A 13,711-nucleotide genomic window follows, 5' to 3' on the forward strand; every position below is an offset into this window, starting at 1 on the left:
AACGAATTGTGTTGGGAAAACTGAACAGCAGCGTGCAAAAGAATGAAACCAGACCACTTTCTTACACCATACACAAAAATAAACTCAAAATAGATTAAAAATCTAAATGTGAGGCCCAAACCATAAAAATCCTAAAAGAGAAACACAGGCAGTAATTTCTTTGACACTGGCTGTAGCAACTTTTTTCTAGATATGTCTCCTGAGACAAGGGAAACAAAAGTAAAAATAAACTATTTGGACTACAGCATAATAAAAACTTCTGCACACAGCCAAGGAAACAATCAACACAACTAAAAGGCGACCTACTGAATGGGAGAAGATATTTTAAAGTGATATATACCCCATATAGGGTTAGTATCCAAAATATAGGAAGAATTGGTACAACTCAATACCCCCAAAACAAATAATACAATTAAAAAAATAGACAGATGACATGAACAGACATTTCTCCAAAGAAGACCTCCAAATGACCAACAGACACATGGAAAGATGCTCCACATCACTCACCATCAGAAAAATGCAAATCAAAACCACAATGAGATATCACCTCACACCTGTCGGAGTGGTTGAAATAAAAAACACAATGGGATGCCTGGCTGGCTCAGTTGGTAGAGCATGTGACTCTTGACCTTGGGGTTGTAAGTTCGAGCCCCACCGTTGGGTGTAGAGATTATTTAACAATAAAACCTTTAAAAAACCCGCAAGAAACAGCAAGTATTGGCAAGGATGCCGAGAAAAGGGAGCCCCCGTGCACTGTTGGTGGGAATGCAAACTGGTGCAGCCACTGTGGAAAACAGCATGGAAGTTCCTCAAAAAAATTAAAAATAGAACTGCCCTGTGACCCAGGAATCATACTACTCGGTATTTACCCCCCAAAATACAAAATCACTAGTTCGAAGGGATGCCTGCTCTCTTATGTTTATAGCAGAATTATTTACAATAGTCAAGATACGGAAGCTGCCCAGGTGCCTGCCGATGGAGGAGTAAAGAAGATGTGGTCCTACACCTCCAATGGAATGCTATTCAGCCATAAAAATAATGAAATCTTACCGCTTGCAATGACATAGATGGAGCTAGAGAGTACAATGCCAAGTGAAATAAGTTAGTCAGAGAAAGACAAATACCAGATGATCTCATTCATGTGTGGAATTTAAGAAGTAAAACAAATGAGCAAAGAGAGAGAGAAACCAAGAACCAGACTTTCAGCTACAGAGAACACAGTGATGGTCATCGGAGAGGAGGCGAGGAGGCGGGGGGGGTGGTGGAGTAGATGATGGGGATTAAAAAGCGCACTTATCATGATGGAAAAAAGAAATAAATAAATGGAAAAAAGAAATATAATTGTTTTAAGAGGGATATTGTATCCTGTGGCCTTGTTAAATTCACACATTGATTCTAATAGATAATTTGTTTCTCGAAATCATGCTGCCAAAGAAACCTTTCCAAATTCTGTCTTGTGTCTTTGTTTGCTTGTTTGTTTACTTACTTATTGTCTTATTACACTGGCTGAGACCTCCAGTATAATGCTGAGCCCAAGTGAAAACCCTTATCTTTCCCATCCTGAAAAGCATTCACTCTTTCATAATTAACGATGATGTCAGCTGTGGTGTGTGTTGATGTCCTTTGTCAGGTTGAGAGATTTCATTCTGCCCACAGTTTCCTGAGCGTTCTTAATAAGGGAGTTGTAAATTTTGCCACCATTTTTTTCTGCCCATCTACTGATATGACTTTTCTCCTTTATTCTGTTAATATAATGAATTACATTGATTTTCCGAAGTTGAGTCAATCCTAAATTCCCGGGATGAGCCACACATGTGCATGGAGCGTTACCCTTTGATGTGTTGTGGAACTTGATTCCCTGATATCCTGGAGGACTCTCATTTCTCTGTTCACGAGACATATTGGCACTGTGATGAACGGACGTCAAACAGACAAAGACAGCGTCCAAGGGACCGCAGTCAGAACACATTTCATAGCCACCAGAGTGGCTAAGTGGAAATCAGTGACCATGCCAAGTGTTGGCAGGAGTGTGAGGTTGCCAGCATCCTCCACATTGTTGAGAGATGTAAATGGGACAGTCATTTTCTATCCCTGGAAAAACTCCTCATTCACCCCGTGACCCAGTCACCCCACTTCTTAGACTCTATCCTGATTCTGTGCCTTCACAGATACGGGACTGCCTTTGTGGAAGGCTGCACACTGCAGCACTGTTTTGAAAAGCAAAAGCTTCTAAGAACACAAATGTCTTTTCTGGGGGTCCGGTCGAAGAACCACAGTGCTTTCCCAAAATGAATGCTATGTAGATATTTTTGAAAAAATGAGGAAAATCTCTATAAATAATTTGTAGTGGGGGGGATTTCCTTGATTTACTGTTCAGAAAACTAGCAGGGTATAGAAGAGATATACAAGAGGTTATCTTGTCTCTGAGAAAGAAAGGGAAAGGATTTACTTATTCTCCTGAATGCAGGCGTATCTTTGCTTACGTTAGCAAAAAAAATCATGGAAGACCTGTGAGAAGCTAATGAGGATGGACAAATGGAGGGTGGGACAAATAAAGGGAAAGGAAAGAATCAAGACTTTGCTGAGTATACTGTTCATGACTTTTAAACCATGGAAGTTACTTTGCAAAAAATAGAATCCAGTCTAAAATGGGAAAAGCTCTAAAATTAACATAGAGAGAAATACATAAATCTGTGTATGAAATTGACAGGATAATATATTTTCAAGCAATTTTGAACACAGTGCTTTGTGCATCCTGAATGTGATATCTTCCAGATACAAAAAGATTTGCAAAGAAAAAAACTGTACTCAGTGAATTTATTGTTATTAGTAACGTTGATATAGCTTTGAAACTTTTTATGCATATTTTAAGATAAATCAAATAAATAAATATACAATGGTGAAGGAAACAAGACTTTCAATATATGGGGAGAGATGTAAATAAAAATATTTTGATGTTAAATATAAATTAGAAATATGTGTGTGCTTATCTGAGATGTAATTGATTATCTACCTTATTTCAAAATCTATATATAAAAGTTGACCATAAATATGTTTCTCAGAGAGTCATATAAAAATCTGGAAAAGTCAGAGATTTCACAAGATAACAAATACAACGACTTGCTCTTCTTCTTGTTCCATTATAGTACATACCCGATTCATCGTTTTCATAAATAACTTTAAAATCACCAAATACATATGAAAAGGTAAAAAAAAAATACATAAGTGACAAAATGTAAATTTCTTCCCTATTCCCGCTACAGATTTCACTCCTCCTAAATAACTCCTTGGAAATCTGTTTCTATCCCGACAAATCTTTCTGCACACAATAATAGCATTTAAAAAAAAAACAAAAACAAATGAACAAAAGTCCTGCCAAATTTTTACCCCCTGGTAATGTTACAAATATTCCCCACTAGGCGTCTCTTAAAGTAAAAGAACAATGCAGCAATGTTCCCTCTTAGAGTTGCCATCATCACTGTGTCCTCTGGGTAGTCCTGCAGCTCCTCGGAGCGTGGATGACGCTGCTCCCAGCTCGCTGTCCTCAGAAGGGTGTGGTCTTATGGCCCGTCCTCACTGTGCTCAGAAGGGACTGCGCATAATACGGACCTCACGGCGTCTTTCGCTGTCAGGCTCTGTGTCCCCCAGGGTCTCTGAAATGCACACAGTCTGAACACTGCCACCGCTTCAAGGGCGCCTCCCTTCCACTTTCATAACACGCCCACTTTCATAAACAAACACGCCCACTTTCATAAACACGCCCACTTTCATAAACACGCCCACTTCTCTCACCTCTCCTGCCCTCGTCCCCAAGTGATGGCAGCCACCAAACTGATCCCCACTTCCAAGATCTTCTAATTCAAAAAGGTCCCGATACATTTTTAATTTAAATTCTATGTATCATGCAGTAAATCACCTTCGGGATTGGCTTCGGTCCATCCGCCTCATTCTCTGGAGATGCACCCAGGTTGCCATGTGGACCCACAGGTCACTTTGTGCACTGCTGAGTAGTACCTCAACCATCCGGCCACGGAAGGACGTTTGGGCTGCTTCCAGTTTCTGTTACAAATAAAGCTGCTATGAACATCCGTGTGCAGAGGTTTGTGTGAACATAAGTTTCTGTTTCTCTGGGACCAATGCCCAAGAATGCAATTGCTAGACTTCGTGGTAGTTTCAAGTTTAGTTTTATAAGAAACTGCCGAAATGTTTTCCCAGAGTGAATGTACCCTTTTCTATTCCCACCAACAATGTGAGAATGATCCAATTTCTCCACATGGTCACCAGCAGTTGAGGTGGTCACTCTTTTATTTATTTTAGCCATTCTGATGGGTGCATGTATTCCCATTGTGGTTTTAATTTGCATTTCCTTGGTGGCTGATGATGATAAACATCTTTTCATGTGCTTATTTGTCATTTGTTTATCCTCTTTAGTGAAATGTCTTTTTGTGTCTTTTGTCCAAAATCTAATTGATTGTCTTCTGTCATTGTTTTCTTTCTTTTTCTTTTTTTTTTTTAGTATTCTTTATATATTCTAGATACTAGTCCTTTGTTGGATATATGGTTCGCAAATATTTCCCCCAGTCTGCATCTCATCTTTGCATTCTTTTTAAAAGTAACTCTCACAAAAATAAGTAAGTAAATAAATAAATGTATCTTTCACAGAACAAAAAGTTTGAATTCGGATGAAGTTCGATTAACCAAATTTTCCTTTTACGGATGTGCTTTTGGTGTCTGGCCTAAGACTTCAATGCCTAGCCCTAGATCTTAAAGATTTTCTTCTATATTTTTCTAAAGGTCTTACAGTTACATTTAAGTCAGTGATCCATTTTTAGTTAATTACCATATAAGGTGTGAGAGTTGGGTTGACAAGTTTTCTGTTGGTGTTTTGCTAGGGATGTGCAATTACTCTCACACCATTTGTCAGAAAGACTAACTTTCCTCCATTGAATTATTTTGCATCTTCATCAAAATAGATCAGGTATATTTGTGCGAATCTGTCCCTGGGCTCTTGACTCCGCTCCAATGGTCTACCTGTCTATTCCTCTACCAGCAGCACCTGCTCTTGACTCCTGTAGCCATGTAGTGTCTGGAAATCAAGTAGGCTGATTCCTCCCACTTTATTCTTTGCACAATCATGTTAGCTACACTAATGACCATGACTTTAAAAAATAAATTTTAGAATTGGTTTGCCTGTATCTACAAAAATCTTGCTGGGATCGAATTAATTGTTTAAATACTGTAACTCCTACCCACCCTGGATACTTTATGTAAAAATACCATCAACATTCAGTTTGCTAATGTTCAAGTTTCCTTTTCCCAAATTTTCAATGCTCATTCTTTCAGTTGCCCAACTAATCATTGGCAGCACCTGCTATGTGCTGGGACTGCACAGATCATTTGGGATGCAAAACTAAAAACGCATGCTCACTTTCCTCAAGGAATGCAAGGTTTGGGGCTGATTGCTAACTCAGGAATTTTTGTAAAACTCAATGCTGTTTTAAATGTGAGTATATATTAGGTCTTCAAGTTTAACATCCAAAATTGATCATGTCTTCTATCAGAGAGCCAGGGCTCCTGAGGAGTCACCAGATCTTCCCCCCATTGCCTGCGCTCCACCATGCTCAGGTGCAGTGGAATCTCCAAGGGGGGAGCAGTGGTGAAATGTAAGCAAGTGTCTCGGTCAGTTTTCTGTTTATCTCCCTCAACTCCTTGCTGTGCCTTTTAGAAGTAAAAATGAATAACCAGGAGTAAGCCATTCATTCATCCATTTCATCAATACTTTTTTCCTGCTCATGACTTTCCCAGGCTTGGGGAGTGGGTGGGAATGAGGTCAGAGAGCCAACACACTGGAACACCAGCAGCTCCCAAGGGGAAGAGGTGAAGAATGAGAACCATGGGAATGGAGGAGACGTATGGGGTGAAGCAGTCTGTGGAGGCCCGACATGGGAGGGAGTGTGGCTGCAGACAGAAAGGTGAGTGGGCCAGGGTGCTCGGAGCAGAGAGCAAGGGGGCTGCCAGCCTACAGCTGTGGGCAGAAGCAAGTTCCAAAGGGCTTTGGGTCATGTTGGCACAGGGAAGCTTTTGGAAGCCCAGTGGCTCCCAGGAAATAATGCCCTCCTCCTGGCCTGGCTCAGAACAGGCTGAGGAACAGAATGACATTTGCAGACCACTGTAATCACTGACCAGGCCAGGCCAAAGGACCTGGCCTCATAGCCTCTCCCACTGAGCAAGGGCTTTAAGCAGACTTGTATCTGAAGATCCAGATCCCTCTGGCTGCAGTGGTGAGAGGGAGTCCTTTCTCGAAAGACCTTAGGCCCAAAAAGGCAGGAGTTCTCCTTCAAGAGTGAGGAGGTGCCTGACCAGCCACAGCTTGCCAGAGCATGCACCTTCTCCCTGGGCACTGACTCTCTTCCCTTTTCCTTGTGAGGCTGCACTCTGCCTTCCCCCAAATTGCTGCCCCCCAGCCCCTCTCTCTAGTCTTGATTTGAATTTCTAAAATATGTTCACTGTGACATCAAGAGAAGATGCAGAATTCCACACAGTGTAAAGGCATGCTTCTCCCTATAGAAGCATGCAGGTGGCCAGTGGGCAGCCAGGCTGCAGTGGGTGCTGTCCTTTCCTTCAGGAGGCCTTGGAGCCCATGACCATGAAGAAAGCCAGGGGCCAGGCCCCGCCTCCCACAGAGTGAGGCAGTGGTTCTGCAGATCCCAGATGGAGGACACAGAGCTCCTGGGGAGGTTGTTGCCCAAGAAGCCTGTCCCCCTGCCATGCTCTGGATAATTGCACAAAGACATACACCCAGGTGACAATCCATTTAAAGGTCTACACTGCAAACCCAAGACATTGTTTTTTGGTTTTTTAATTTTTTTCTGAAGGGTAGGGAAATGGAGAGAGGAAAAAAAGACATGAAGGATGTAAATTTTTAAGAATTTTTAAAAATAAACAATGAAATTAGCAAATTATACTTCTGTGCTATAACATTTTTTTAAAATGCTAATTCTTATTTTCGTTTTAATTTTCAAAACAAAATATCTTCACACAATGAAAATGTACAGAGTAATATAATTGCATGGAACCATCATCCCAAGTTAATAATCATTAACATTTTTTTAATCATTAACATTTTGTGACATTTGTAACAGTTACAACAGATACATTCAGAAATAAAACATCACTAATAGTGCCGGGCCCACCTCCCAGTCCCACTGCCCCTCTTCAGAGGTACTGGGCGGGTGTGCCCTGCAGTGGAGTGGAGACCTTCCTTCTCACCCGGCCGCCCCCCAGCTCTGCCTGTAAATAGTACTGAATGTGGTTGGTTGTAAATGTCCACGCTCAGCGTCATCTTGCCTGTATACTTTTTCTTTTCAGTTATTATTTTTCCTCACTCAGCTTTATACTTTCAGGACTTATTCATGTTGATACAAGGAGAACTACCTTCATTCACATTCATCCCTGGGGACCATTCTATTCCGTGAAATATGCCACAAATTCTTTATCCGGGCCTGTACTGATTGCGATTTGGGGTTTCTAGTCTTGCACTTTGCAAACAATACCGCAAGGCCTCCTGGAGATTCTCTCTGCGGTGGACAGGGAAGCAAGGGATTGCAGTTGAGACGGAGTGGGCATCTCCTGCCCTCCCAGATGCTGCCGAACGTCCCCCTAAGTCTCTTTGCAGTAATTTCAACTAGCGCAGCAATGAGGGAGTGCTCCCTGTCGGCACCCTCTGGGCCTAGTTTGGTGTCATCCAGTGGATGGAGAGTCCCGTCTGCTCCACTGTTCGACTTCCCCATCTCTAGGCAGCTGGGGCATCTTTGAGCTTTTTCGGATCTTCTCTGTGCAGAGTCTGTTCCTATCTCCGGCCCATTTTCCCCACCGAATGGCTCGTCTTCACCCACTGAGGGTCAGAATTCTTCCTGATTCTGTATAGCAGTGTTTGCCATATTTACAGGTGCTTCAGATATCTTCTCCCTGGTGGGTGTCAGCCATTTATATGCTGTCCAACTGAAGTTTTTGGTTTTACTTTTAACGCAATTTGTCAAACTGATGCTTCTGCATTCTCTCCAGTTTTTTAAAAGGGAAAACCAAACAAAGCAAAACCCTCCTCCCTTCCCTACCTAAGCAATGCCAGGTGTGTCACGGCCTTCGGGAGAGTTTGGTAGGGGACAGGCACGCCATTGCGCGTGCCATGTGCCCCCCGAATTAGCGGTCTGGTCGAGCTGTTTGAGGGTACACAGCGAACTAAGATTAGCCAAAAGATCTGCAACATGGCCCCGGACAAATGCTCTCCAGAGCTTCTCCTGTTGGATAAAAGTAATTGTCAAAAGACTGCAGAAAATCTTCCTTCCCCAGTGTGTTCTTGAGAGCGAGGAGTCCGACCTGCTCCCGCCGGCCCGGAGGTGACTCCCGCGGGCTCCGCACTGTCGTGGGCGCGCTCCCCGCCGCACGCGCCGCCGCGGACGCCACGGAGGTGCGCTCCGGTGTTACAGCGGTGACAAAGCAGGGAGCAGCTGCCGCAGGGGCGAGGAGGAAGATGAGCTAAGTTCTTCCAAATACTGTCTTGCGGGAACATTAAAAAACAATAACAACAACAACAACAAAAAACCCTTCAAACCAAAACCAAAAGCACAACACAACAAAACCCAAACCCAACAACTGCTCATCTGTTCCCCTTGCGCCGAAGAGCCGGCGCGGGGCGGCGCGGGCCTCTCGGGCAGCGCGAGCGTGCGCGTGCGTGTGTCCGCGGCTGGGTGCGGGGTCGGGGTCCGCCTGCGAGCGCGAGGCGGGGGGGGAAGGCACAAAGGCGGACTTTCCAACCTTTCTCCTTCCCACCGTCGCCGGCCAACCAAGGCTGCTCCCGAAACGGGTCTCCCGAAATGGAACTCAGTGCCGTGCATTACTGCGCGTCGCCTCCTCTCTCCTCCCTCGCTAGGCGCCGGGTTCCCCCCCCACCCAGGCCCTAGGGGCTGCGCGTCAGGACGAGGAGGGGCGGGAGAGGAGTGGGGAGAGCAGGGAGGGTGGAGTGGGCAGACACCAGGTCTGCAAGATGCGGAGAAACGGGGAGAGAGCCTCGGGAAGCACGTCGCAGGCAGGGCGCCGAGGAGAGGATGGGCCCTTTGCTGCCCACTAAAGGAAACAGGGAGGGAAGAGGCAGCAAGGAAGAGACCTCGCAGGCACTGAGAGCTCAAGAGTCAGTAACGTAGGGAAGAGCCAGGTAGCCCAAAATGCGGTTCTTAGAAAGTCAGAGAAGAGTGCCCTTGGTCCTGGGGTCCCGACCCCAGGGGTTGGCCGCTGGCCTCTAGAGACTGCCACCTCTGGTCATCTCCCGTGAGGCTCGAGGCAGCTCCAGGCCGGGTGTGGCGGGGACCTCTCCGCCTGCTAGGGATTCTCCCGCGCGCTTGCTTTCCGGGGATCTGTCTCAGCCTCCGAAACGGGTTGGAGAACCTCAGAATACCGTTGCATCTGAAATCCAATCCGACGTGCTCGAAGCAAACCGAGGGGGTTGTCAACTGCGCTAGAGGGATATTTACGTTTCATTTTGAGTTGCACTTAGTACACTTTATGGCGGCATATTTCGGTTTGCAAACAACAGGGAGAGAGAGAAACAAAGGATACTGCAGGAACAAACTTCATGACCCTGTACTCTTTCTTGCGGCGCTCCCTCCAGGAGCCCAGGAAGTGCTGCGACAAGAGGGATCCTTGATCAGGAATCCAACGGGAAGGTGCTCTGATGCACCGAAACTCCTTACATTGTAAAAGGTACTGCATTAAGGGGGACCCATGTAAAATGTGTATATTTAATCATAACTGAACGACCCCAATTAAAAAAAATTACGTATTCCAATGGTGGCTCTTTTCCCACCAAACTCTTCACAAACTCCGCGGATTACCAGAGTAATAAAACAGAATGAAAATAAGTTCCCGCGTGGCTTTGGTTTTATTAAAGTGCCGCGGCATAATTTTCCTTCTTCCCCAAATTAAAGCGACGTGGGAAGAGGTAGGTCGGGCCAGGGCTAGGGCACCCACCGCCCATCAGTGGCCGGGGACAGCACCAGGGCCACCGCTGCAGGGACGAGGCCGCAGTCGCAGGCCACAGCGCCCCCTCGCCGCCCGCACGCACGACTTTAGGGCCCGCGTCGCTTCCTGGCCTCCCCTGCGCCCGAGAGCCGAGGACGGACGGTGTCTTCGAGGCGCCTCGGCCTGCGCAGCCAGCCGCTTTCCGGAGAGAGACCCTCGGGCCCAAGCCCGCGTTCCAGGCATTTCTCCCCGCTCGGCCTCGCAGGAATCCCCGGCTCGCTGAAACGTGCCTGTCCACGCCGACTCGTTCTAAATGCATCGGCCACTGTAAGGACAAGACACAAAAACTGTGACAGTATTAACTTATTTTTACAAAGGCACACATGGGAGAGGGGGAGACTCCACCGCAAGCCTGAAACTGCGCGTTGCTCCTGTAATTGTTACAAAGTGATCGCGAAAGCAGCTCTCCAGTTTTCCTGCGCGCCTACCCGTTCTCTGCCGTTCCAGCTCGGACGGCAACCGAAAACAAGAGCGGCCAAGTGGCTGCCCAAGCCCAGGCGGCGCCGCTAGCCTGGACACCCCTCGCGCGTGGGCTGAGCATCCCAGTCGCTGCTGTCTCGGACAGGCGGCCAGGGGGCCCGCGCCGCAGCGGCTCGCTCTCCGCGCGGCCTGCGCTCTCCGCGGTCACCGGAGACGTTGTTCGAGCCAAGCCAGGCCACCCTCGCGGGCGGCCGCGTGCGGAGCCACCGCGTCGAGCCTCCGCACTTGGAGCCCGTTTTTCCCATTGATTTATTTTAGAAGACTAAGCCAACTTTAATCTAAGAAAAGGAAAAGTGAATTTAAAAAATCAGGGAACTTTAAAGTGAAACGGAGTTTATATATTCCAATAACAATGCAGAGCGTAAGTTTTAATGTCTCTGCGTAGGCATTTTAATTTGCTACAGTCACTACCAATAAAAACGGCATGTAGTGTGATTCGACTGTTTAATAGTGCAAGGTAGACGGTTATTATTAGTAGCAGGCAGCAGTATGGAAAATTTAGATTTCAGTGGAGGAGTGTAATTGCTGGGGGAAAATACACTCGAGGAAGAGGCTGTCTTTAAAATCAGCAGCACGAGCTAAAGAGGGGAAGAGAAGACAGCGTTTGTGAAGATGCACCCAGGGCGACTCGAGCCCCTCCAAAGCCACGTGGGCTTGTCTGCTTATATACTTAATTGATGTCAAAATCGAGTGTATCCGGAGCATACGCTCCTGCTCCAAACTGGGGATGTTTTTGTAATAATTCAATGTTTTCTTTTCTGCCCCTGGCAGAGATCAGGCCCAAGGGGGGTGGAGGGAGAGAGAGGGAGGGTGAGGGGGCGAGCCCCAAATGCTAATGAAACAGCAGGAACTGGCCTTTAGAAATGGAAATACTGGAGGCTAGTCATCCTTGGAGATAAAAATTAGACCTGATTTTTTTTCACTTAAAACTATCTAATTGGAAGCGAACCCAAAAGCCTGCAATCTGATCTGTTGCTGTTTATGTTTGTCATTCAATGTGTGTGACTCTCATTTATGGCTTCTACCTGACACAGTCCTCTCTTGGGAAGACCAAAAATAACATAGATCCTGTCAATGGTATGCTCCAGGGGACTGCTGGAGACCCCCCTCCCCCACTACTTTTCTCTTTCCTTTGACACTACAATAATCGGTGTAAAGTGTCTGCCTGCACTGAATTAGGACAGCTTGCCTGGGGTGGCAGCATTGTTGAAACTGCTGGGCTAGGTCCTCCAAGTAGCCCAGTGTGGGAGAAGTGGTGTGTTTGGGGGTGGTGTGGAAGTTGAAGTATAGAGGATGCAGGGGCTGGTATTTAGGAAGGAGGGAACACTGGGGAGGCAGGGGTGGGAAGACTGGTGGGGGTTGGTGGTAACATGCACCTACTAGGAGTCACATGCCTGCAGGCCAGGGAGAATGGATTCTTCCCAAGCCCAACACCTCCGTTTGTAACTGGTTCCCTCGGACCTAGAGAAAGACAAACACAGCTTCACTGTGTCTTGAAGGTTCTGCTTGTGAACAGGCCTGGGCTGGAGCCTCTAGATGCCCGCGCCGCAGCCTTGCCTGGCGAGCACCCACAGGACCTCAACATCAGTCCATACAGGGCTGGTGGGGCAGGGAGCGGGGAGGGAGGCGTCTGGGAGAGAGTGCTGCAGGCCTGAGCTCCCCGCTGCAGCAATTTCACCTTACAGGTAATCCACCGGAGAGGGCCTCGGAGGAAGAGGCACCTGTTGGGTGGGCGTCCCTGCCCAGGACACACCTACACCCCGTGGACCTCCTGAGCGCCCCCCATCGGCGACCACCCCCCCTTGTCACAGGCGCCCACGTCCTCGGGCCCAGGTGGGGTAGAGATGGAGAAGGGTTGAGGAGTGAAAGGTATTCTGGGGCTGGGGTCCCAGGGCTCCTCACTAAGCATCTTGCCTCTGGGCCCGAGAGGCACCTCCGGAGCGGCAGGTTACCTGAGCTACCTGTGATGCCGATGGCGTTCGTGCCTGCAGCCTCTTTCTCCTTCCTTCCCAAGTGACAGCGAGGCTTCACGTCGTGCCAGAGGAGGGCTGTCCGGTGACAAGCATTCTCTCGAATGCTTTACGACACTTGTCCGAAAGAGGCGTCAACTTATTAAAATAAAATCAAATAAAACCTTTCGGGGTGGCATCTCCACGGGAGAAACACTGGCGCCGTGTGTCAGAACATTCTCAACAGCGCAAAGTCCTACCACTCGGAGACCCGGGTCTCCACTCTGGACTTCGGGGCACAAAGCTCACCTCTGGGCCTTCCTGGCAGTTCGCAGTCAAGCACTCGGATCCGGGCCCCGCAGGGACGCGCTGGGAGGCGCGGGGCAGGCGACCAGACTCGAGGCCACGCGGGAGCCTCACACGCGGTGAGGCAGAGTCGACGGAGGAAGGTGGAAGGGAGAGCCGCGCACGCCACCCCCAGGAGGACCTGGGCCACGGGCGCTCCCATCCCGCCCTCCCTTCGCCCCCGGCTCGCGGCCCGGAGCCTGGAGTCACGCGCGCAGTCCCCTGGGCCGGCCTCTTCGTGGCGCAGAGGGGACGAGGACAGTTCGTCCCCCAAGTGGACCTGACCGGCCCGATTGCGGGCGGCCTCTGCCTAGTCCTTGAGGGCCGACCGCGGGGTGGAGCAGGGGCTTGGGGGGGCGGTGAGGAAGGTGACTGGGGCGGCGAGGGGGAGCTGGCCCGGGAGGGATGGGGTTGCCGACTGGCGGGCTGGGGAGGGGGGCGCTGGGAGTACGTGCGACTGGGAGGGGGTGCGCACGGGGCGAGCTGTTCAGCCCGGCCAGGCTGCGGGGCCGCGGGCCGCAGGCTGGTGCTGCGCGGGAGGCGGCTGCGCCACAAAAGCCTGCGCGTCCCTCCCTCCTTCTCCCCCGCCCGCCCGCCTCCTCCTCCGCCCTCCCCTCCCCGGCCCTCCCCCGGCCGCGGCCTGGCAGCGGGAGCGGGCGGAGCGGGCGGAGCGGGCGGAGCAGGGGAGGGGGCGGGCGCCGGAATATGCAGATGAGCGCGTGACGGACAGCTTCGCGTTCCAATGTCCCTCGGAAACTCGAGCGCTCCTTCCTCAACTCCTCACTCCCGACTCCAGACTCCCCCAAACCCCGACCGCCGGCCTGGCGCGCGGCTGCGCCCACCGGCTCCGCGCCGCCGCTGCC

General features: G+C 48.9%; 1 protein-coding gene across 1 annotated transcript in view; it reads right to left on the minus strand.

Annotated features, from left to right (window-relative positions):
• Window positions 1-9,911: 9,911 nt before the first annotated feature.
• The window catches only part of LOC141372424 (uncharacterized), a 4,362-nt gene continuing 562 nt past the window's right edge, over window positions 9,912-13,711 (minus strand). The window contains exons 2-3 of the mRNA XM_073891142.1: window positions 12,813-13,488; window positions 9,912-10,339 (exon numbers count right to left, since the gene is read on the minus strand). Coding sequence (XP_073747243.1) covers window positions 9,938-10,339; window positions 12,813-13,488 — 1,078 coding nt within the window. The 3' untranslated portion in view covers window positions 9,912-9,937. The remainder of the gene's footprint in view (window positions 10,340-12,812; window positions 13,489-13,711) is intronic.

The sequence above is a fragment of the Callorhinus ursinus genome, unplaced genomic scaffold, assembly GCF_003265705.2.
Source record: "Callorhinus ursinus isolate GAN/ISIS: 27379988/994484 unplaced genomic scaffold, GSC_fseal_2.0 scaffold3, whole genome shotgun sequence".
Classification (NCBI taxonomy): Eukaryota; Metazoa; Chordata; class Mammalia; order Carnivora; family Otariidae; genus Callorhinus; species Callorhinus ursinus.